General features: G+C 39.3%; 1 protein-coding gene and 1 long non-coding RNA gene across 4 annotated transcripts in view; one reads left to right on the forward strand and one right to left on the reverse strand.

Moving 5' to 3' along the window:
- The window catches only part of PTPRQ (protein tyrosine phosphatase receptor type Q), a 106,531-nt gene that overhangs the window by 76,078 nt on the left and 5,273 nt on the right, over positions 1-25,180 (reverse strand). For all 3 annotated transcript variants that reach the window (XM_081211176.1, XM_081211175.1, XM_081211174.1), the window contains exons 7-24: positions 24,967-25,153; positions 24,555-24,839; positions 23,689-23,970; positions 22,821-23,090; positions 21,432-21,692; positions 19,295-19,425; positions 18,725-18,854; positions 17,918-18,068; positions 17,726-17,832; positions 15,797-15,894; positions 13,247-13,412; positions 11,232-11,492; positions 10,113-10,273; positions 9,109-9,220; positions 8,250-8,476; positions 3,817-3,886; positions 3,090-3,289; positions 1,129-1,363 (exon numbers count right to left, since the gene is read on the reverse strand). In XM_081211176.1, coding sequence (XP_081067302.1) covers positions 1,129-1,363; positions 3,090-3,289; positions 3,817-3,886; positions 8,250-8,476; positions 9,109-9,220; positions 10,113-10,273; positions 11,232-11,492; positions 13,247-13,412; positions 15,797-15,894; positions 17,726-17,832; positions 17,918-18,068; positions 18,725-18,854; positions 19,295-19,425; positions 21,432-21,692; positions 22,821-23,090; positions 23,689-23,970; positions 24,555-24,839; positions 24,967-25,153 — 3,334 coding nt within the window. The remainder of the gene's footprint in view (positions 1-1,128; positions 1,364-3,089; positions 3,290-3,816; positions 3,887-8,249; positions 8,477-9,108; positions 9,221-10,112; positions 10,274-11,231; positions 11,493-13,246; positions 13,413-15,796; positions 15,895-17,725; positions 17,833-17,917; positions 18,069-18,724; positions 18,855-19,294; positions 19,426-21,431; positions 21,693-22,820; positions 23,091-23,688; positions 23,971-24,554; positions 24,840-24,966; positions 25,154-25,180) is intronic.
- On the forward strand, positions 1,065-18,010 carry LOC308596355. Its single transcript, XR_014012485.1, has 4 exons — positions 1,065-1,201; positions 10,972-11,084; positions 13,766-13,885; positions 17,954-18,010. It is a non-coding gene; the product is annotated as an uncharacterized lncRNA (long non-coding RNA).

Raw genomic sequence — 25,180 nt, forward strand, 5'->3', positions numbered from 1 at the left:
TAAAAATAATCTTGGGAATGAATTCAAACTGTCTCAAATATTCGCTTGAACACTTTGTTAGTGATATCCCTGACATATTGCTATTTCTGCACAGCTGACAAAATGTTTCAGCTGCTTGAAGTGTGACAACGATTAGGTCAAACACGACATTATTCAAAGGCACTGCTGGACATGAAAAAAGGACAAATATTTTATATTACACTCGCTGTCAAAATGAGAACAGCTGCTAATGAAAGGAAATAAATCTCTCATCAATTCAAAGGATTTTTAGGTGCTTATTGAAGATGATGCCATCCTGATGCCAACTGTAAGGGCATTCCCCACAATTAATGGATTATTCTAAAATGTTAATCTTGAAGTTGGTTAAGCAGGACTATAGTTCTAGTTGGGAGACATGTCTTACTCAGTTTCAGGGTTTATATCGTGGTTAATAATTTCTCATCCTCGTTTATTCATAGTAACTCACTGCATTCTAAGGAGTTAACATGCTGTGCCACCAAAACATGAAGATATTTGTAGCGCAGAAAAGTAGAAGTAGTACCCATATGCTACCCCTAAGAAGGCAAATAGCAGCCGAGGGGTGGAAGTTCAAAAAAATAACACTGGGTGAAAGCGTTAAACCCACTCCTAGTACAAAAGCTGCTTTTCAGAAACATTAAAAGAATTACAGATCTCCAGCTTCTTATCTATTTTGACTGTTAAATGGACCCCATTGTGGGTTCTTTATTGCCATGTTTGTTGTGCCTGCAGAAATTAACCCTTTTATATTTCTTTATCGGAAACGGCAGGCTTTCCACAGGCAGGTGGGCCACTGCTCTGATTTCCTAATTCATACATGTTCTCTTAAGAATTCTGAAACGAAGACGTTTTTTGTGGAATTCTTATGGATGGAGTGGAGGGTTGTTGTTGTTTTTTTATCCCTTCCTAACTTTAGAGGGGTTTCATGAGTGTTGTTGTGTTTTTTTTAGTTCTAGAAATTCTCTCTCCTGTGGTCTGCATTCTGCAGCCTTCCCAGGAACCCACACTTCCTGAGAATCCCAAGACACTCTCAAGTTGGGCATGTGAGCATGTGAAGCCAGGAAGACTGCCTGCACTATAGTTGACATCTCCCTCCTACAAAATACATACCTGATTCTGGTGTCCTGACAATTGCACTGTCAATATAACCTGCTTCGGTGGTAACTGCAGAAACTTCAAAAAGGTAAGTTGTGTATGGCCTGAGATTAGTCACAACAAAACTGATAGGTTCATTCCAGACAGAGATCATTTTGCTGGGAGCAACTGTACTTGGTGTCAACATAGTAGTTTTACTAGAAGTAGTTGAGGGAGTCGTAGTGCTCCACAAAAACGATTCACTGTTATCCTGTAAAGACAAAATAACTTAAGAATAACAATTAGCTTCATGCTACGTACAACATGATAAATACAGAGTCAATAGGAATGTTAATTATGCGTCCAAAAGAAGAATATAACAAAAACTTTTCTTAAGAACTCTCTAGGCAGCACTATAAATAAGGGGAAAGAATAAAAACCTTAGCTGCATATTGCCATTTTTTGGTGTAATTTCCATTTATTTTTTTGCCAACTCCAATACAGGCTTTTTCCTAGGCAAGTACAAAATTATGCAGCTCAAATTACTGAGTTCTGCATCAACACTTGCAATTTACTATTAATGGACCTGCATACACCTCTGGTTTCCGTCCCGGTGTTCTGTTGCACCAGAAGTGGTTTAGTCATGCTGGCAACATGACCCGGAAAGCTGTCTGTGAACAAATGCCAGCTCCCTTGGCCTGAAAGCGAGATGAGCACCGCAACCCCATAGTTGCCTTTGACTGGAGGTAACCGTTCACCTTTTTTACCTTTACACCTGAGAGAACCAAACTTCTATTTCTAGTGAAGCATTTCCAAATTATATTTCTAGCACTCTCCATCTCGGTTATAAAAAATATTAAATTAGGTTGCACACTGATAAATGTTGTTGATCTATGTGGCCTGCAACTGCACAACAATATGTAACATAACTGGGGCAACGTTACCGATTGAATAAACAGCACTCTTGATGTAGAACTTATTTGTCATGAAGTTTGGAAACTCTGTTGCCGCAAATCCATTTGCTTGAATGAAATGTAAACCCAAGGTCTTAACCTGCTGGAGCCGTTAACGTTATATATTTTACAAGAGTAGGATTCTACCTTTTAATTAGCTAGAAGTAATCTTATCATGTTGATTAATGTAACTGGGGCTCTAGTTATGAAAAGTCAGGCATATAGATGTCTGATTCTTGCTACTACAGACTTTAACTTTCAACCATGATTGAGCAATGAGTTGGGTTATTGATACAAAATTCAAAAGCAGGTCAAGGATGGTGTGAGACATAAAGAGAAACATAATGTAATTGCCCCAGGTAGCAATTTCCTTTTAACACAATCCTATACATGTTTCTTCATTGAACCCAATGGGTTTATTTCCAAGTAAGTAGATAAATGATTGCAGCACAATCCCATGTTTGTTTACTCAGAAGTAATTGCCATAAAGTGCAATGGTGGTTATATCTATGTAAACCTATTTAGCCTTAATCTCCAAATTCTGCTATAAACTTGGGACAGTTTAAGCAGCAGCTTGGGGATACTGTGAGGGCAGCTGCTAAATTGAATTTTTGAGGTGGAACCTGCATAGATGGTCCACATGCTTTCGATCACAATCTGCAGCATTCACTCAGTCTGGGGGGAGGGGACCTCCTTGTTTCCAGTGGCGTAGCGTGGGGGGTGCAGGGGGGGCCGGCCGCACCGGGCGCAACATCTGGGAGTTAGGGTTAGGGGGCGCAAATCCACGGGTTAGGGGGCGCAAATCCACGGATTAGGGGGCGCAAATTACTTGCCTTTCCCCGGGTGCTGACAACCCACGCTACGCCACTGCTTGTTTCCAAGAGATTAATACAAATCAAGCTGCAAACGATAGCACTGTATAAACTTCTGAATGAGTAAAGACCTTTGGATTATTTTTTTTACATGAAATACATCTTTCTAAATAAAAATGCAGATAGATCAAATTCTTGTCCACCCATAACCAAAACATTTTACATTACTTACATTGCATTCTGGTAGCCTTCCAGACAGAAGGTCCTCTACTTTAACAGAGACATCTTTCACAACTATCCCACTTCTTGCATGCTTTACGCTAATTTTGAAACTGGTTATTTTTCCATTTGGCTGCCGAGGTAGAAACCAAATCAGGTTTACGGCAGAATAGTTGAAAGCCTCAACTGTGAGATTCACCACTTTACCTGGAGCTTTAAAAATAATGTAACATTAAACAAACTTCAGAACGAAAACATTTAATTATCATTTTTAGCTTGGTTAGAGTCAAATTTTAATACATGAGTATTCTAGCCAGATAGCCTATACTTTTCGGATGAAATAGCTCATTATAGTGCCCAAACCTAATTTCTCTGTTCCAGTTTGATCCAGAGACTGACTCATCAATGTATTTCTAATGCACAGCTGCAATCTCTCTCAAGCCCTCACCTTCTCACTCGCAGAACAATCCACCCACCCACATGCACAAAAATGCCCCCAAAATCCTCTTGGTTAATTATGCTAGTAGCCTAGTAAAAATATCCATAATTTTCAGCTGCATAAGGGCAATATTCTTGGTAAACTGCAAAATCAGTAACAGGAGAAGCAGGACTAACTTCTCAGCATCCCAAATTTTCTCCCAACTTTCACCTACTCATCTGCACTTACAGGGCCTGAAGCTCAACACAGTGACATAATAACCTAATAAGCTAGATAAAAATCATAACATAAATCAAGTTACCACTTTCTGCAGTTTGAAAGAGAAATGGGTCACTAAATACTCCAATGCCAGCACTGTTTTCAGCAGCAACCTGCAATAAACCCAAATTAGTCCCGTTAGGATAATTATTTTAAAGCAAGAAATAACAGTATTAATAATAAATTATACGTTTATTATGATAATAAATTGCAAGACAGCATACATTCCCGTAAGCTAAAAACATATCATAAAAATGGGAAGTTCACCTGCACAAGCATCTTTGAAATAAGAAAGAGCTGTGTAAGAGCAGGTGAAGGATGCTACATAGCTCCTATTTATTTCAATGGAGATGTGGATGGTGACTGTGTGTTTTAAAATTTCACTGTCAACAGCTTAATCCTGATTGACTAGGCAGGCACATTATGTGACCCAGGAGAGCAGCAAATAAGCTGTCTGCAAAGCAAATAATGTCTCACTGGGTGACCAGGGTACAGATCCCAACCAGGCAGATACCCCAACCTGAGCTTGGAGGTGCCATAGTCCATCTTCCCCTTAGGCCCTTATGGGGGCCTCCTATACTATGTTGGTCCTGCCCAGTGGTATTTCCAGCATCATTCAAACAACACTCTTCCACTTAACAAAGGAAGACCATAATTTCACTGAAGGAGAGGTAGAGAAAACTCCAACCAGGTGCAAATCAGGTTGAGAGGGAAAAAAATCTATCTGGCCCTGTCAATGAGCGACCCAAAAATGTTCAGTGAAAACTCAAACATGAGGGTGTGTGAGCAGGAAGCTCTCAAGGCGAAATGGCTCTGAGCTCCAGAGAAAGCAGCCTTATATAGGCTTCACCTCCCCCTTGAAAGGGCTCTTGGGCAAATTTTTTCCCATGAGCACATCGCACAGACAAGATAACGGGCAAGACCTTGCCCAGTATTTTGCTGCAATCTATAGGCCCCAGTGTCACCGGGCAAAGATGTCTTATGCTTATTGGCATGGAACGAGGCTCATCAAAATCCAGTTCAAACTAAATATTCCAACATTTACTGCCAATTCACAGTAACAAACTGTATGAAGAATAGAGTAAAGGTAAAGGTAAAAAGACCCCTGACCATTAGGTCCAGTCGTGGCCTACTCTGGGGTTGCGGCGCTCATCTCGCTTTATTGGCCGAGGGAGCCGGCGTACAGCTTCCAGGTCCTGTGGCCAGCATGACTAAGCCGCTTCTGGTGAACCAGAGCAGCACATGGAATCACCGTTTACCTTCCGCCGCAGCAGTACCTATTTATCTACTTGCACCTTGAGGTGCTTTCGAACTGCTAGGTTGGCAGGAGCAGGGACCGAGCAACGGGAGCTCACCCCGCCATGGGGATTTGAACCGCCGACCTTCTGATCGGCAAGCCCAAGGCTCAGTGGTTTACACCACAGCGCCACCCACATCCCATTAAAGAATAGAGTAATGCCTGGCAAATTAGCACAGAGTGGGAGCAAATGCAAACCCCAATCACTCACAATGTCAATTCCATAGAGACATAGACATATGAACATAAGGAGAGTCCGCTGGATTAGACCAGTGGCCCATCTAGTCTGACATCCTGTCCTGGAGCCTGATTGGTCTTCTCCTGCAACCCAATCAGTTGTTGCATTCTGGTATCCTACTTGCCTATTGTTCTAGGATCCAAGCTTAGTACATAACAAGAACACTATCCTCTCCTGTGGTTTCCAGCATCTGGTATTCAGAAGCATTACTTCCAACGCTGGCATAGCTATCATGGCTAGTTGATAGCTAGCATCTGTATCTGCCTCTCCTCCCTGAATTTCTCTGATCCTCTTTTAAAGCCATCTAAGTTAGTGGCCATCACTGCGTCCTGTGGGAGTGAGATCCATCGTTTAACCACATGCTTCATGAAGAAGAACTCTCTTTTATCTCTCCTGAATTTTCCAACATTCAGCTTCATTGAATATCCACGAGTTCTAGTGTTAGGGAATTGCTCCATGCCATGCATAATTTTATAAACTGCCATAATTTAAGAAAACAAAACAAAACAAAAAAAACAATGCTATGCACCAACCTTGAACTGGCATTGGTTTTCAGTTTGGGCCACCTCATCTCAAAAAGTGAACAGCAGAGACAGAAAATATCCAAAAGCAACAAGACAGAGATCAGAGGCAGAACAGGCTTCCATATGAACAGACAACAGAAATCGGGACTGGTTAAGACGCAAAATGACATAAAATTGGGTGGGAAAGAAGGGCAAATTTCTGTTTGCATCCTCAAAGCGACATAATAAAAATAGAACATATACAGAAAGAGACCAAAGATGCTTTAATCCAATATATAGTTCTATGTGATGGCCAATGGTGCATCACATAGGCTGTGCAAACACATCCATGTCCAAGCTCTCATTTCTACACCACTGCCAAGTCCATATTTCTGTGCAATTACAGGACTGCAGTAGAGCTACAGATAACTGGTTCACTATGTGGAAATGAACTCAAAGTGGCTCTGTGTCATCTGAATCTACTCAAAGCCTAAACATACATGTGGAAACTCATATTAACCAATTCTTAGGTGCATTGTTAGAGTTATGGTATATCTTAAGAGCCTGATTGGGCATTGGGAGTGGGTCACGAGTATGGCATGATTAAACATCAGTCTTGGCCTTCCAAAAACCTCATCTGTAATTGCAGCCTCTGCAAACACAGTTTCAGTGGTACAAGTGTCTCTGACCCCTTGAGCCAAGCCAGGCTCAACAGGCCAGCTCCAGCTCCATAGACACATGAATTTCCTAGACTCAAACACAAAAAAATAATCTCTTCCAGTGTATAAATGAGAGCTGCCATAGAACAGAATGGAGAAATCCAAGTGCAGTTGTGATGAACCCGAGCTTTCATAGCACCAACACCCTGAAATAATGAAAGAATAAATTCAGCAATGTGCGCTGAAATGATGGGTACTAGGAGACTTATTTTTCATGGAATAAGAGATTTACTTTAATCAAGAGAGACAGCAAAAGCTCTCAGCTGAGCGATAAAAGGAAATGGGCTTAACCTTTGATCTTTACAGTGCCTATATTATAGCCATATTCGCGTATTGCAAGGAGAATGGTTAATGGTACAATTTAAGGCTCTTCAGAGGAAGGAAATTTCGTTTGCCCTATTCATAAAGTGTGAAATATTGTTATAGGATGCTGATTGTTAGATCACAACAGGAGATGTGATCACGTGGGGAGGGACCCATGAATGGAAACAGTGCAAGGATTTTGTCGGCTACAACAAATACATTTAACTTAAAAAGTTAAATCTGTTGTCAAAATCCAGTTGGAATAAAATTGATAAGGGAGAAGAAGGAAGGAAGGAAGGAAGGAAGGAAGGAAGGAAGGAAGGAAGGAAGGAAGGAAGGATATAGCATCTGGTTTGTTAAAACATAAATGATATCATTCTGTTTAAAAAGCAAAAGTATTCACTAATCTCCCCTATGGCTCAGACACAAACCTCGTGAAAGAAGAGAGTTCTGTTCAAGCAGGGGTGGGGTGTCATTTTTTCTGCCAATTTCCACCTCCCAAATCGTTCTACAGAATGTTTAGGAAAGCTTTTAATATTTGATGAATTATTGTATTTTAATATTTTGCTTGAAGCCACCCAGAGTGGCTGGGGAAACCCAGCCAGATGGATGGGGTATAAATAATATATTACTTCTTCTTCTTCTTCTTCTTCTTCTTCTTCTTCTTATTATTATTATTATTATTATTATTATGAATTGCTTGGCTTTTGGTGGGTTGCAAGGGGTGGCAATGAGGAAGATGAGTGCATTTCTTTGGATTCAAACCTGTATATGCCATGTTGTTGTTTTTTATCAATGTACAATTCAAAGAACTACCATTCAATAATTGACATAAATATTTTTTCCCCAAACCTCTTAAAATTGAAAGTGATTGTTTTAAAGCAATCTCTGGTTTGCAGTAGTTCAAGTTAACTAGGCTTTTTAATCATAAAATGTTAATAATAAGCCATCTGTTTTTTAAGTCATAAAATATTTTGGGTCTTTTTTAAAAAAACAAAATCCTCTGAACAAAATGAATTAACCACTGTGGTATAATATGAACTAAAAAGGAATTGCAAAATAGTAAATTGCTTCCATTGTCTTAAGATTAAACCCCCTGTAACCTGATTTTTATTAATGCTGCAATGATCATGTGCTATGTATATAATAGAACTAGGCTTTGTATTTTGAAGTAAAGAACTTCATATCTATCAATTAATTGGCCATGAATAATGAATGAACAGAGATGAAGCAACGAGAAGGCAAAATGCAACAGTCATGCTTTCCTTTGTGCATATCAGGTGTGCAATGAGAAGGTAAAACAGTGAATTAATAGGGTATCTTTTTTTATCCTACTGTTACACGCAATAAAAACTATATTTTAATTTACACTTTGCAAGTAACAAGCAAGCAGGCAGAAAACAACCAAACACATACCTGAATCTCATAAGTTGTTCCAGGGTTAAGATTGGTGAGAAGGACTTCCAAACTGTCTGGCTTTGTTGTAACCTGAGTATAAGTATTTTGAATCCAAGGACAGACCTCCTTATATTTAACAATGTAGGATATAATCCTCCCATTTGGATGTGGTGGTGTGTTCCAAGAGAGAAGAATTCCTGCAGATCCAACTCTTTCCCCCGCAAGGAAAACAGGAGGTCCTGGATCTGTATGAAGGACAGGCTTTTAATTAAGTTGTGCGTGTATACCTCTGCTGCTAGTGCATAATAACGAAAGAATTCGCCAGCAAAGATGTCTTTGAGTTCTTAAAGTGCAGATAGTATGAAGTTGGCTTTCTTTAGAAGTATTATGAAAGATGATAAAATGCCTTTTGGAACACCAAGTACATTCTTTCCATAAGAATTCAAAAAATGGAATGCTGCAATAGTCATAGACAAAATAGGTCTTGATGCCAGTTTAGTTTTTCGCACACATTATTAAAGCTTCCTTAGCACCAGGCTTCTGCACTTTAAGCACTACAGATTTTTTGGAAGTGGATTTCCCCAAGAAATCATACAAAAGGAAGCTGCTTATCTGATCCAGGAGTACTTGTATTTTGGCAACTCTGTTACAAATAATGCCAAATTACTATTGATTTTTCAGACATGCATCTCTTTCAAACACATGAACCATTTGCTTAAGAAACGGTATCTTTCTCAAACAATTTAACACAGAAATGAACAGACACTAATTGAAAGAATGTACTGTAATCTTCAAAATAGCACGTTATATATATTTTAAAAGGTAAGTGAGACCTTTAAAGGAAATAGTCACGCGCAATACATGACAATAAACTCACTAGTTACATTAGTTGTCACTGTTTTGCTGACAGGTGAGCTGTACACCGAAGAGGTAACTGAAGAAACAGTCACATTGTACAATGTTCCAGGAGTAGTGCTAGAAATATCAGCCTAAAATAATAAATTAACCCAGTTAGAACTACAGCTTACAATTTAAACAAAAGCAAACATTAAATAAGCGGCATTCATATTACAAAGATTCACAACACACATCATATTTAAATACTTTTCTTTAAATATACTTTTCACATTCTTGCAATATGAAAGTTGCCTATTAAAAGGTGTGAAAAGGTAACACTCAAAGAGCACAAGATTCTTCTGCCAAAGATCAACTCATCGCAGAGGCTCTGTTTACTACATTCTAGGATTCTGCAAAATTCCCAGGTTAGTCTCTTGCAGCTAAAGACACTAGAATATTCTGTTCATCTTTGCTGAGGCATCCTAGGGAAAAACAACTTGTTGAGCTGTCAGTTTAAAACATAACCCACCAAAACCATTAGTTAGCATTCTTATGAAGTACCTGTGCCTTTGAAGCTCCAATAAAAAACAGAAGCAAAATAACATGAAAAACCATGGTAATGATATATATATATTTCAAATACAGGAATCAAACAATGCTCCTATAACTTTGTGATAGCTTAAGAGGGAAATGTTGCCTGGCATTAATGATTTAAGTCTAGATCTTCCTGGCAAGTACACAATTAATGAGCCTGTATTACTCAATAGCTCTGCCCTGCCTTTGTTAAACTATTCATGAACCCTTAAATGACTGGCTGGATGTCTGTGGCGGACTTCGTAAAAGTATTATAACTGTTGTTAAGGCAACAAACCATAGATGTTGAAATTTGCTCTCACAAATTTGGCATGTGTACTTTTGAATTCTCATCTAAGGTTTAAAAGCTTAAATAGAGAGAACGTCATGCTTGGCCAATTTTTCCTATCAGCAGAGCATATGAACAATTGCTGACTATCCAAGCACTACAAAACAAAAGCTCCCACATACCTGATACTCCCCACCTCCCACATCTCGGATAGAAACAAAGCCATGAGGAGGTGTGAGAACCACATGAAACCTTTCCACATATCCATGCGGCAGCCTCCAATGTAGAGAAAAGGAATGTGCCGACACGTTGAAGACTGTTAGTTTCTGTGGTTTTTCCGGCTCTTGAAGAAAATTCATTTATTCATTATTTTTTTCCATTGAAATGTATGTATTATGTACACACACACACACACACACAAAAGCAACCCTTAAGCAGACACCACAGCCCCAGTTATTCACAAGTCACCTGTCTTTGTGTGGTGAACAGAGGAGCAAAATCTGGAAATTTGCAAATCTCAAAATTCCCCATAATTTGTTCACAAACTGAACAAATGTGCTATATGTAGAAAACAAATGATTATTATATTATTACTAAACACAAATACCTGTGATGCCTTACTTTCCTTCTTAAACTGAATAAAACAAAGGAAATGATTACTGTCATTTTTTCATTTGAGCATAAAAATAGCAGGTACTGCAGAAGGCGTTTACAGCACTCATACTTAAATCAGGCGTGAAACCTGACCAGTGGAAAACAAATCAGGTATGGGCTTCAACTGGAGTTTCTCTTCTAAAATACTCTGCCTGGATTACAGCTACAAAGAAAGCACTTATGATCTGAACCTTAAAAAGTATTCAACTTCAGGCTGTGTAAAAATTCTGAAGACTTTTCCTACCCTGAGTTCACATAGACTCAAATGCACAGATCATTTTTGCAACTGAAATCAATGGGTCGGTCCTGAGAGTAGGCCAGTTTTATATGTGCTGCTGAGTTCCTACACTCTTTAACAAATTTCATCTTTTTTCCATCTTACATCAGGGATATTTTTGCACCACCATCTCACTCTGCATGTGCAACATTTTCTGATATGAGTAAATGCCCAAATTCAGCAATCTCACACGTCTACACAGTTCAGTGGGACTTATTCCCAGGTAAGTGTATGAGTGCAGCTTTAAAAAGTGAAGCAGCCCATGTTTTCACAAAGCCATAGAGGGTTAAAACCTTAAAAATGGGCAGCAGCGTGTGTAAATATTTATTGGACCCTTAATAAATAAATAGCAGCAGAAAAAACTACAAACCTGCAGTGATTTCAGTAAAGGCAACTGGACTTTCAACACTCCCTTTTACTCTTTGCAGTGTGAAATTATAAATCCCACCAGGAGTCAGATCTGTAATGGTGTAATGTATCCGAGTTCCTAAAATAGTATATTCCTTTGTGAATGTACTGTTTGATACAGACGCTTTATAATAGGTAAAGTTGGTCTCCTTGGGATTCCATGTTAATGTAGCAGACGAAGTATTTACCAGTGTTAAGGCTAGACCACATATCTTCATTGGTTCTGATTAAAAAGAAAGAAAATAGATTATACATATAAGGCAAAAAAGATTAAATAAGCACATTTCACTTGACAAAAGCACTCAACACCTTTGAAGTTGGTGCTATTAAGAAATCCCTTTTAAGTGACACAGGCGGGCAGCTGATGACCAGTTAAGTTTGATAGACACCTATTTAGTTTATCAGTCAACCGAACAATATTTTAAAACTTGTACCTAATGAAACCAAGTTCACTTCCTAAATCAGATATACATTGGCTATATTCAGTTGTGATGCCAATGGCCTAATGTGCACCAGCTTCCCTTCTCCTCCAGCTTCTTCCACCTCCCCCTTGACATGAGAATACCCTCCTAAAAGGTAAAGGTAACGGGACCCCTGACCATTAGGTCCAGTCGTGGCCAACTCTGGGGTTGCGGTGCTCATCTCTCTTTATTGGCCGAGGGAGATGGCATACAGCTTCCGGGTCATGTGGCCAACATGACTAAGCCGCTTCTGGTGATCCAGAGCAGCGCACGGAAACGCCGTTTACCTTCCCGCCGGAGCGTACCTATTTATCTACTTGCACTTTAGCGTGCTTTCGAACTCCTAGGTTGGCAGGAGCTGGGACTGAGAAACGGGAGCTCACCCCGTCGTGGGGATTTGAACGGCCGACCTTCTGATTGGAAAGCCCAAGGCTCTGTGGTTTATACCGCCCTTATACCACCCATGTCCCTTATATCCCCTCCTAGTTTGAGGCAAATTAGTTTCCTGGTCTGGAGCTGCAAGATTCCACAATTTGTAGTGTGAGCAGCTACTGAAGCAAACTAGGGTCGTATCATGAAACTGCCACATGCAACAGAGGGGAGTAAGTAAAGGCAGAACTCAAAGCATAGCACCAAACCATGGTTTGCTATTACATCTGAGCATTGTCATGGTGTGACCTTGGGTAAGTCACTATCCTTCAATGATACTTATCAACCATCTGGTGGTTATCTGGTTAGCATATCTGTCAAAAAGCCATAGTTTCATAACACAACAAGTATCACAGTGTGAAAGGAACATTAGAAAATTGGGACAGAAGCGCTAGCTTTATAATCAGGAAAACATACACAATATTCCAATGTATAATGGGGAAATAACCATAACCAATGAAACATAATGAAACATTGGTGGACATAATTCAATTTACCACAATGAACACACAAGCTAATACTACCAGCCAATTTTGCTCATGTATATGGTGGTAGGTCTTGCTCAGTAATGGTTGTAGGGTTATTTGCAACAAATTTGCTTCAGGGTTGTGGCCTGCAATAAATGAATTGAATACAAAATGGCTAAACTACTGGAAGTTTATCATGAAAACTGAAGCACACAATTGGCTTTTTGTCCATTTCACACAGGGCAGAATTATAAACAAATGGCATTTATACCCTTAGAGGTGGTTAATAGAGAATACTGAAATTATACCAGCAGTTGTCACACTGTTTTGTTTAATGACTATTTGTTTTAAACCAGGCTTCCTGGTTCTTACATACAACTAAGTTGAAATTAACTGAAACCGGAAGTAGTAGAAGTCCACTCCTGGGCTTTGCAGGAAGAGGTGAGGAGCAGGAAGCACATGACCCCAATGCTTTGTTTGGGTCTGCTGAGTGCTAAACCATGGCATCTGAACCAGCCCAGTGTCTCACATCATATTTCAATATTCTCTGTACTGCTGTTCAAATATATTTACACTGTATTTGGGGAGGGGAGAATATAAATTATTTCTCAGGAAATTACTTGTAGTGACTTTTCTCTCCACAGCCACACTAAAGTCTTTTCCTTTAATGGTCTTTACTTGAAAAACGTATTCCACGCCAGGCATCAGATTTTCCACTACAGCCCTGCCAACAGCAACTGCAGTTGTATGAAGAAAACCAACGCTTGTTGCAAAACCATAGGAAAGCTAGAGAAGAAAAGCACATGTAGAGATTATATCCCAAGTAATTTAATATAATTTAGGGAGTCAGTCAAGGCAGCATCAGCACCCACCAATAGTATTTAAAACACAGTGAAAGATGTACACATTCCTGCCATTGTGCTAGTCATTAAGTAACATTTTAGTAATTTAGTAACATTGTGGTAATTTAGTAAACTATCCGCATTTGTTTTTTTAAAATAGTGATGATGAATCCCTGCATTATCTGAGTCTTCATATGTGGAAAACCAGAATTGTTCACGCAATGCTCTAAAAACAATATACTATAGCAGTTTTCTTGCCAAGGAAAGGACATTCAGTTCCACTTTTCTTGTTGACAGAAGTGATGGAGTCCCATTATGGCAATATTTGAACAACACTCCAGGCCTAAGAGAAAAGGAGAAATGAATGCCTGTGGCCTGTCTCTAGGACTGCTTCTACTACTGATGAGTTTTTCTCAGGTGAGCTGATCAGGGTGTTTGTATATGCCCAGCTAGTGGCAGTGCAAGCCGATCGGGCACCTGGGGCGGCACATGTGCCCTGCGCCCAGGGGCGGGACCAACCGCTCACGGGGGTGGGGCCAGCTGCCCATGGGGCCCACGGAGTCTGCCTGCCTCCTCCCACTCAGCCACCCTACAGCTCGGGGGGGAGGCAGTGGAGTCCCGAGCTGTCAAAACAAAGGGGGAAGGCCACCGGCAAAGCAACACAGCTCCCCCCTTCCCCCGACAGCTCGGGGTAGGCAGCAGGCTTGGGAGGCGGGTGGTGCACCGAATATCACCCCCCCACACACACACACAGGGATGACACCCAGGGTGGACCACCTCTACCGCACCCCCTTCTTCCGCCACTGTGCCCAGCCCATTCTTGCTTTGCACTGTGGTTTTCACCATTGTGCAACATGCTCTCAATAAGTCATCTTCTCTCATCTCCCTAGGTGTGCAGTGTATTCTTAGGGAGCGGGGGGGGGTTGCAACAGCCTGTATATGTGATTGCAATTCTTACGATCTTTGTGTGCATTTGTTTACTTGTGACACACTGTTGTTGCATGTGGCTGTTTGACTGGGGTGGATGTAGCTGGGGTGCACCCCCCATGTGTTTCCATTCCCGTGCTGGTGTTTTCCCAAGGCCTTACAGTGCGCATACACCCAATTAGGGGTTGACTCTCTGCATTTTGGGTTATTGTGTGCTTAATTCCTGCTCTGCTGGTCTTGGGACAGCACAGCAGGCATCCCCCCCTCCCCCCTGGCTTCTGAACTGACTCAGGATCTGACATAGTTTTATACCAGTCTCATTTGCACCTCTGTGCCAGGATCTAGTGTGCAGGATTGCCCTGCTCATCAGTCACAGGGCTGTGAAATGCCCAGGCTGACTGCTTCAGGTCAGTCAAGAAAGTGAGTAAGAAACAAAAATCACAGTAATAGAGATAAAGGATTTCTGGGCAGAAGGAGGATCTGTCCCAAATAGATACGTGTGCACCCAGAATGAGGGTTCAAACTTAAAGTCAGGCAAGTACGCTTGCAAATTATAACTGAATACAAAAGTAATGCAAAGTAATGAACTAAAAATAGGGATATAAAAGGAAACAAATGACTAAAGCTGCTTTTTTTGTATTGTTTTCATGTCATTAATTCCTAAGTGTGTAATGAAAATTGGATGAGCTGGGCTGATTAATTTTAAATGACTAGTAAAATGATCCCATTTGTGCTGGGCACTTGCTAGGCAACCGCTCTTCCAAAGCCTCCCTTATTAATATTTCACACTTAATCTCATTTATTCAGAAGGACTGCTCTGACATGGCTGGTTGCTCTGCGGTATGTCAGACAATGATGTGATGTCATTATGATCCATATTAAATGACATTTTCTTTCCACAAGAACATCTATACAAAAGCACAAACAATCTGGAGTTTGTAATTTCCACACATGTACATATTAAAAAAACACACACATTAAAATTCATAAAATATTCTAGGATGAATAACAAAATAGATTTGTGGTTGGTGTTTTTTTCTTGTTTTGCCATGTCAAAGGAGGCATAAGGAGATATTTGTGTTTGTTTTATACAATACGGCCACTGAGGCTACAGTGGATGGTAAGAGTAGGGGGAAATAAACTACTTATCTCTTTCTCTTGGGACATTTCCCCCCCTATATATATCATCACCTCAAGATGCCTTTTTCTATGCTGGGGAAGAATACATGGATTAGGGCAAGTACGTGTATTTTGTTTTGTGTGTGTTGCCTATGTATTTTGCTTTGTTTTCTGTACACAGGCAGAACCACCTCTGTGACTGTAAACCTATGTGAATGCGGGGGGGGGGGGGAGAGAGAGAGAAAGTCAATAAAAATAATAATTACACACTATTTTTCTTACCTCAAAATGATCAAAGCTTCCGTTGGGCAATTCCCATGACAAATAAACTGTGTTCTCTTCTATTCCAAATGCCTGTAAATCTAAGGGTGGATCGGGAGCTGGGTTAAAGAGATAACATGAAAGAGATAAAATTAAAGAAATTATAATCGTCTCCTTTAAATTTGCAGTTCTGAACGTGCAAGGAAGTAAGGACAGTTGCTAGGGAATGTGGCCTCTTCTCCAATTCAGTTTTGGTATGAATCATGGCTGTGCCAGAATATAAAGATGTGTTGATTTATGGTTCTGAGGGCCAAGAGGTCAATTCAATCTTTCATGGATTTTTTTTTTACTTTCCTGGGTTCCTCTCTCACGGTCTTTAGAGAGTACAGCCGGATTATCTGTTCTCAGATCTTGGATAAGAATTATGAGGTGCATGCCTCTCTGTAACTCAGGCAAGCGGAGAGTTGCCCTCTAGATGTTGCCGGACTGCAAATCCCATCAGCCCCTGCCAAGTGCGGTCAATGGTCAGGGATGATGGGAGCTGGAGCTGAGTAATCCTTGGGAGTGTCAAAGGATCCTTACCTCTGTTTTAGCTAGCTTATCCTTGGGATTCAAGGTGTGATCCCAGTCTACTGCTGGTGAAGAACCTGCACATGGAGAACCCCTGTAGGTTAATTGAGTGCATTCTACTCTTTCCTCCCACTGTAAATAGTAGGCACAAAGTTGGGACTGGTTTTAATTAGGGCCATGGCAGGAGCAAATAAACAGCTACACAAGAGTGAGCTCTGTGACACACCTGTACACACAGGCAGTGCGAATAATTGTCAAGGTGAATGGGAGATCTGTCGGAACACGCCTGGGGGGCACACACAGCCCCTGGAATGAGATAGACCTCTCCGGGCATCTTCCTGATGAAGCGCAGCCCAAGACATTCGCAAATCAGTTCCAGTGCGCACCAGTGACACATATCAAAAGACATGTGCACGCTCTATCAGCAGAGTATAGCAGAAACAATCATGCAATATATACAGGACAAAGCAATCATGGTGTCCTCTCACGTCTTCTCCAAGAGACAGAGAGAAAGAAAAGTACAAAAGTACAGTACAGCAGAGGAGAGATAAGACTGACTTCCGTTCTCACACTTTCCAAGCCTAGAAAGTAAACACTGACATGGATGTAACAATCACACATCCAGCAACAGAGGAGTGAAATGCTAACAAGATCTGCATGGATCTCTAGCTAGGCCTCCCCTTTCACTTAATGCTCATTCTCTGGAGAATGGTTAACTTACATTGAGACTCGATGGGGATATGAATCTCCCACTCAATCCATTGTGTCTCCACCCACAGCATTCAGCCCGGACATTGAGATCCAGCTCTGAGGGCGCTTCCCTCATTGAGAGAAATGAGGTTACATGGAACTAGGAAGAAGGCCTTTTTGGTAGTAGTGCTTGGACTGTGGAACACCCTCCCTACTATCTGACTTTTAGAAGACACGTGAGGGCAGCCCTGTACAGGGAGGTTTTTAATGTTTGAGGTTTTTTGTCTTCCAATACTTTGTTGGAAGCTGCCCAGAGTGGCTGGGATAATCGAGAGAGATGGGTGGCTTATTATTATTATTATTATTATTATTATTATTATTATTATTATTAGTCTATTGTGCTGCCTGCGTATGTGCAGATTAGGAGGGGGAGAAAACAGGGCTGTCTTGATTCCTTGGTGCTTTATTTATTTACTAAGGGATTTTAATGCCACCATTCAATTAATCATTTAATCACCATTTTGCGGAATAGCTTTGCATCATGTATCAAAAACTGCAAACAATTAGATACATCCCTCACATGTAGATACTGCATCTGTAGTGAAATGCCCTCAATTTTATGCTCTTAAATTACAAATGATTGCATGAACAGTTTGAAAATCCAGAATACAAAGCATAAAATAAACTTACAAGTGCTGATTTTTAAAGTGGTGGGGAAGCTTCTCTTTAATCTGTTCTTAGTAACTATTTTAATAAAGTAGTCAGTGCCTGAGGAAAGGCCATCAAATGTGTACTTCCTGTATAATTAAGAAAATATAATTAAGAAAAACATTGTCTAATCATACTGTAGCTAGAAAGTAATGTGTTATCTTTATACAATACCTTATATCTGAAGAAAGCTTTTCTTCTTTGCTGTAGTTTTTGCAGGCCAATGTAATGATGTATCCATCAAATATACCCAGTGCTGGTGGCCAGGTAAGAGTTATTGACTCAGAGTCTTTACTGAAATTCATATACTTAACTGAGCTTGGCACTATCAACAAAGGTTATTATGTTGAAAATTAGCAATTCAAGCATATATTAGTAAGCCAACAATTATTATCCTCATCTATGGAGGTTCTTAAGAGGAAGTAAATATGAAATTATTAACAATGCTTAATGGATAGGATTTTGTGTCTGGAAGCCGGAAGTTGGAACAGATGGCCAAGTCTAATTTTCCATAAATAACTCCTTACATAAAATAATAGGATTTGATTCTCCGCCTTCTGAGAACAGATAAGGTACATCAAAGGTAGGAAACAATATCAGTCTTGATGTTTCTGCAAGAGGTTACCACTTTTTTACAGTTGTACAAAAGGCAGAAATAAACAATTAACTTTTTCCATCTCTAATAATTATACATGTTCTTGTAATTTTGTATATGTATATTCTTGTAATTTTGTATATTTGTATATCTTAAGACTCTTATACAAGGTGCAAACAGAGACGGCTTCACCGCTATATTTATATACACACATCCCAGTAAGCCCTGTTAAAAATATATAAACGAGAAAGCATTTATCATTTTCAATTTACCCATTACACAGAAATCTTCTTTTTTTTGTGGATTAGCCCTTTAGTGTATCAGGATAACAAAAGTGATGTTTGCAGCAGCGGTACATTTTACATGCAAAATTTTGTCGTTCTTACCTGTCTCTATTTGTATGCTCACAGGAAGGCTGTCTTTATATCCTTCTTTTTCTGTTTTAACTGTGAAGTTATATAGTGAGCCAGGGATCAGACTGGAAAATTCTGCCAATTCTTTTGTGACTTTTTGGACCTACAGATCAAACAGAGGTAGTGTCTTCTTTGCAGTTTTGAAGGTGGGTGGGTGGGTGGGTGTGTATCAGCACATTCAATGCACATGTAATTCTTGCAATCAACGTGTGCTGTGACCTCATCCTGCACCTATTAATCACTGCCCCTATTCACACTGCAGGACACTGTGCAAGCGGAATGGCAGGGACTGGAGACTACAAAGTAGGAGTTCTTTTTCTTTTGTCTTTCCCTGTGGACTTCTGGCTTTGCAAGCACACAAGTGCCAAGGGTTTGAGAACCTAGGCACATACATAATATCAGCTGGAAAAATGCATTCAAAACAGCAATACAATAGTAAAATATCTGTGTGGGTTCATCCCTTTTTAAAATGACTATAATTTACTTGACAGCAGTGGTTTCATTGGTTATATAAAACAGATGTGTTTTTTAAAAAAAACATACCATGAAAATACCTGCATAGTTTATACATGTGACTTCATACTGCTGAAAGTTTCCATCTGCTCTATCCCAAATAATCTGTATTGAAATATCTGTAACTCTGCCTTCACGTACATTTAGTGGAACTGCAAGGCCTGCAAAATATGTGAAACATGTACATCATACATTTCATTTCTCATGTCATAATAAAGAGCCAGCGTGGATGAATGTCTGAGCCTTTTGGATTTCTGCCATATCCAAATGTACCAGCAGAGACCTTTCATCAACTATGTTCTACCCCAGCACTCAATTTACTTCAGCTTATGAGTTATCTTTTATTTTCAAAAGTAGTTCTGCAATAAAGAAGCTTATAAATGCTTTGAATGTCAGAAAGACAAAGACACACACACACACACACACACACACACACACACACACTATCTTTATACACTAGAGCAGGTACATATGGCCAAATTCTGTTTTCCCAAATACTTGTTTAGGGCCAAGAACAACTCATTTTTTACCGCAGTGTCAGTAAATTTGGGTAGAGACATGAAGGACCTTCTAGAGCTTTAGAGGTAAACACACAGGTAGCCATTCCTGCTTTAGAGACTATGGATTGTATCCAATAATTAGTCAGCAGTTTGTGCAATGGGACTTCTTCTCGCCCTGTGCACACCAATGCCCCCCCCCCCAATCTTTTCTGGAGCAGAATTGGAAGGGGCACACAGGGAGAGAAGGAAGAGAAACATTATGCAGACAGAAGTCCTTACACTAATAGGATGACTCCACTGGATACAACCCTATTTGCTTTCCTATCTGTGTTGTTCTGTAGGCCCTAGCCTATTTGCTCAGATGAAATACTGTGTTTCCATCCATTCTCATCTTGGGGTTTTTTTCCCCCACTGGATAATTCAGTCCTCAATAATTTGTGGAATTCCATACAGTATAACAAATCCTGAAGACTCTCATCTACATTTCCCTACCTCTATAACCCATTCCTTCTGAATCTGCGTTCTTCCCATTCTCTTTGAAAAGTTAATTCTTGTTACACAAAGTCCTACTGCAGCTCCAAACTCCTACTATTTTAGGAAAAGATGAGATGCAGTGAAGGCATAGCAAATGCCAAAACATAGAATCAGATGGTGATAAACCTCTCCATTTCCTCGAAGAGGTTTTCCCTTCTTGTTAGAAAATGCAGTAATAGATTGTAATATTGCACATCTAAATACCAGAAAGATACTGTGTTTAAAATGTCATGTTTCCGGCTACACTTTTACTATTTGCTTAAAGTGCAACCCACTTCCATTTATTTCAGTGCCAAAAATATGCATACAAGGAGGTGGGCAAATATGCAACTAAAAAGGAGACTGATGAACAGCCATGAAATCGACAGGTTACTCTTTCCCCCTATTCCCTGTATTGTAGCAGGACTACATGAACATACAAAAAAAATATTAAGGTTCATATACTTTGACCCAGCATCTAACCATTCCCCTATAAACATTGATTGCAGTTATTGGTAGAACCATCTGAGCCCTCAATATTACTGTACACAGAGAAATGCTAATGTACATTAGAATCTGTGGTCTCAAATGCTGCACACCATCACAAACGCTGACACTGTTTATATCACCCAAGACTGCAATCCTATGCAGGGAGTGAATTCCACTGCAATTTACATCCAAGAAAACATGCACAGCCTTAGGCTGAATATTTTGAACTACTAAGTTACAGAGAAGTTAAAAAATTATTATATAATATAGTAAGTCAAGTAGATTTCCATGTATGCAATGGGACTCCCCCTTCCTTTTCTCTCCTGGTGTAAACCCAATAGATGCTTTTGAGATACAGGTCTGTAGGGCAGAGAAGTAAGGGAAATTCCATTGTGCACCATGATGTCTGCTGCATGAACAGAACTGCAGTGTTGGATACAACCTATAATTTTATAGACAATATATTATGTCATCAATAAAAACTTTAGATGCTAATAAATCAGCAATGCTAAATGAGTCCACAACTACCAACATAAATTAATCAGAAACGGCCCTGACAAATACTTCCACATATAGTTATGAAAACAATATATGGACTAGACAAATTATAGCAAGATTTCATATTGAAGGAAGAGGATGTAATCACATAACCTTCAATAACTTACATGTTCTTATAGCTGGCAGGTGGTATACAGAACTTAGCATAGATCCACTTGTAGTGGAAACAAAAAAATCATATTCCGTGCCCGGGATTAAATTCTCTAAAGTTACTTTCCCATCAGTTGACAGAGTTGTAGTTGCATTAGGGCCTCTTTTACTCATGACGCGTAAGCCATCAAAGACTCCAACAGCAGGCATTTGAACAAATAAAACCACAGAATTACTTTGAACTTCATAGGGGATGACAATCTGTACTGGCTTGGGTTCTAGAGTGACAACAGAAGGAGGGATCAGATCAAACATGTTTTAAAAACAGCTGTAAATTAGAACAGTAAATGTAGACCACATGTTTTTAATGCAGGGGGATATAAAGTAAGGATTGTCAGATACAATATTGTTGGCAAACAATGGATTTTATAGTCTGCTAGGTGGTCAACACAAATACAATTCATTTCAATGTAAGCATCAAGAGGGTTTAATGCTTTGAAAATCCAAGCTGTTCAGATGAGTAATCAACTCCTGATTGACTGGCCTAAGGCCTGATTTAATGTTCCAGCTGAACTTTCTCACATCTATGCCATCTCATCAAAATATGGGTATCAACTACTATGGAAATGGTCATGCCACTTTGACAAACTAAGTAGTGTTCATATTTTGTGTGTTGCCTACTGTTTTAGAATACTATCTTTTCTGCACAACCTTATATGTATTTGAAGTGAATTATAGGTATTCATTCTAAAATGACTTTTGAAAAACATTACCATACACATTCTCTTGCTCTCAGGCCACGTGTCATTATTTTGAGGGGTTGGGAACCACTGTGCTCTCATTCTCAATCAAGCCAGTTGGTGGTTGGCAATGAAAGTAATTTCTCATTTCCACAAGGCAACAATTCCAAAATATTCTGTTAGCATGCTTTGAAATAAATTCTGCTTCTATCATCTACTTCATATTATAGCAACCTACTTGTGCAATCGATTTCAATTCACACAAATAAGACTTTCCCTTCCTCTCTTCCACTCCCATAATCTATCTGCTTTGGAAGGTTGGGGTGCTGGGACTGCAGGGCGAAGGAAGGAAGGAGCAGTCCTGTTAGCATAATGTTAGCTCTCACCATAAGACTTTCCTTCACAGGCTTTAATCCTGATCCAACTGATAAACTTCCATACTGGATTACAGCAACTACTACTAATAAGTATACTTCTTTTAGGCTGCATTCCTATACCCACTATGAATGAGCCCCATTTAACTCAACAGGACTTACTTTTGACTTGACATGTGTCTGCAATGGCAAAACTGATAAAGAAGCATTTAAGGTGTAGGTGTGTGTGTGTGTGTCCGTCCTAATAACAATGTTTCTTCCCCTCCCCCAAAAAAGTCTTAAAACATCTTACTAAGAGTGCATTGAATGGTAATTAGATCACTCTTGTTTCCATTTGTTACTGTAGCCACTCCTATTTCATAAGTCATTCCAGGTATTAGGAGTTCAATTTTAAAACTCTCTGTATTGTTTACTAAGAACACCAAGTTTTTATCCTCAACTGCAGATGGTCTTGCTTGGATATAGGATTCCTGGCCCTCTTGTGGCAGTTTCCAGTAGATAATTACATGGTCCTCTCCTATATCTTCTGGATGGATGAATACATTCGTAGGTGGGCTGACACCTAAACAAAGTAAATGATATCTACAGTGCATATCAGATTGACAAAATTATTCCTAGTTGATTAGCTCTCCTTTTAAAACTCAGTTCTCAGTTGAGAAGGATGCATGCAGTCACTGTTTCATTGTTTCAGTCATAGCTTCACAAAAAATAATTATTTTATAATATTGACATTCCTTCGTGGTTACTAAAATGGGAGAATTGCATAAATTGTAACACATGTTCTCTAACAACTTGGATAAACATTTTAAATTTTAGCAGAAAAGGAGGAGACGTTCTTACTAATTTCCCCTTCCCCTACAGTTCCATCTCCTTCACAACCCAGGAGCAAACATCTGGCACCATAAGGGACTGCAGGGAGAGGGGGGACTGAATAAAAATAAGATTGCTTAAGAATGAGGATTTGAGGTTGTTGTTTTTCTTACAATCAAGTGGTGTATAAATTTTGTGAAATAAATAATTAACTGCATGCTGAACTTATCTGTAGATGCTATCATCTTCCATATGTCTTCCTTTTGTTTAGGAGTCCTAGGACATATATCCTAAATTACTACCAGTTAAAAGTAATTATGTACATTGTTTATAAAACAGAAATTATGTACCTGTTACTATTAACATAGGATCGTAGCAGCTTAGAGTTCCCTTTTCAGCTACACTTTGAATCCGTAGCTGATACTGATGGTATGGCTTGAGATTTCCAATTACAGCAGAAGTGTTACTTTTTCCAAATGCGATGGCTTCCCACTTTGTTGTTTCACTCTCTAAGATGCTAATTAGGTATTGATGAAAGGATGCATTACATGGGCTCATTGGAGAATCCCATTGCAAAACTATTTCTGATGATGTCACCCGTGTTGCCTTTACATTGAGTAAATGTAATGGCCCTAATGGTCAAAAGATGGGAAAACAGAATTCTGATATAAAAGTAGCTGTTGGTACAAATACTTTTAGACAAAGGTGCAATAAATAAAATATTTACAGTCTATGGGCTGGACTCAACTACGTTGTTGTTGTTGTTGTTTATTAAATATTTTTTTAGATTTAAAGTCTTCAAATCTCTCTCCCTATATTATTGTTTAACTTATGATATTTTCTCACACATACATTTTTGGCCCAGTTTTCATCAGTTTAGTGGTGCACAGTGTTGGAGGAAATCACATACATTTCCTTCTCTGTGAATAGGAGAAATTGCTTGCAAAAATGTGTACATTTGTTAAAGCTGAATAGAAAAATTGGGGGTTTGGGGGGGAAGTCACACAAAAATTCTGGCAGGTCTTTGCATCCCTACTCATAGCTAACTCTTAAGACCCATTGATTTAAGTGGGTTTGTTCCAACCAACATTTGATTCTGATTATTTTATGTAGAGATTTAAAGATCATGATAAAACACAATATATTATTTTTCCATGGATGACATATATTAAAAATGTGCTACATTAATATCATATTTTATTGTAATGCAACTTACTTGTCTCTAGCATCCTTACTGGGTATAAGCTAATATGTGCCCCTTCAGGGCTTCTCGCTGATAATAAAAAATTGTACAAATGACCAGGGCACAACTTCAAAATTTTTGTTTGTGTTGAATTTAGAGTAAAAGTTTCAGAATGTTGTTCTGAAAGTTCAAAGTAGTATTTAATACTGAGATGAAAGTCTGAAGGAAACCAGCCAATCAAACTGCTCCAAAAAAGTGCTGCTTCATCTGTGCCAACATCCTGCACCTTAAATGTGAAGTTTTCAGGAACAGAGGACACTGAAAAGAACAATTTAAAAAACTTTAAATCCAAATGTCAATTCTGAACATAAAGTTTAAATTATTCTTCATTAAAAGTAACTTTTAATAAAATGTTTTAAATTGGTAGCAGTAATAAAATAATTACATTCATATTTGCAAATATATGGCAATGGGATATAGCAGAAGAAAGGCATGAAAAAGTAATTTGGACCACTAGAATTTTGCTGAAATGCATAACAATCAGTTTCATTTTCTGGGATCATTGGCAGATAAGAGAACTCAGATTGTCCAAAATATGGGGAGTCATCTGTCCATGAGAGATGTCCTTCTTCCTGCAAGAATCAAAATTACTGTAATAA

The sequence above is a fragment of the Podarcis bocagei genome, assembly GCF_964188305.1.
Source record: "Podarcis bocagei genome assembly, chromosome: 10".
Classification (NCBI taxonomy): domain Eukaryota; kingdom Metazoa; phylum Chordata; class Lepidosauria; order Squamata; family Lacertidae; genus Podarcis; species Podarcis bocagei.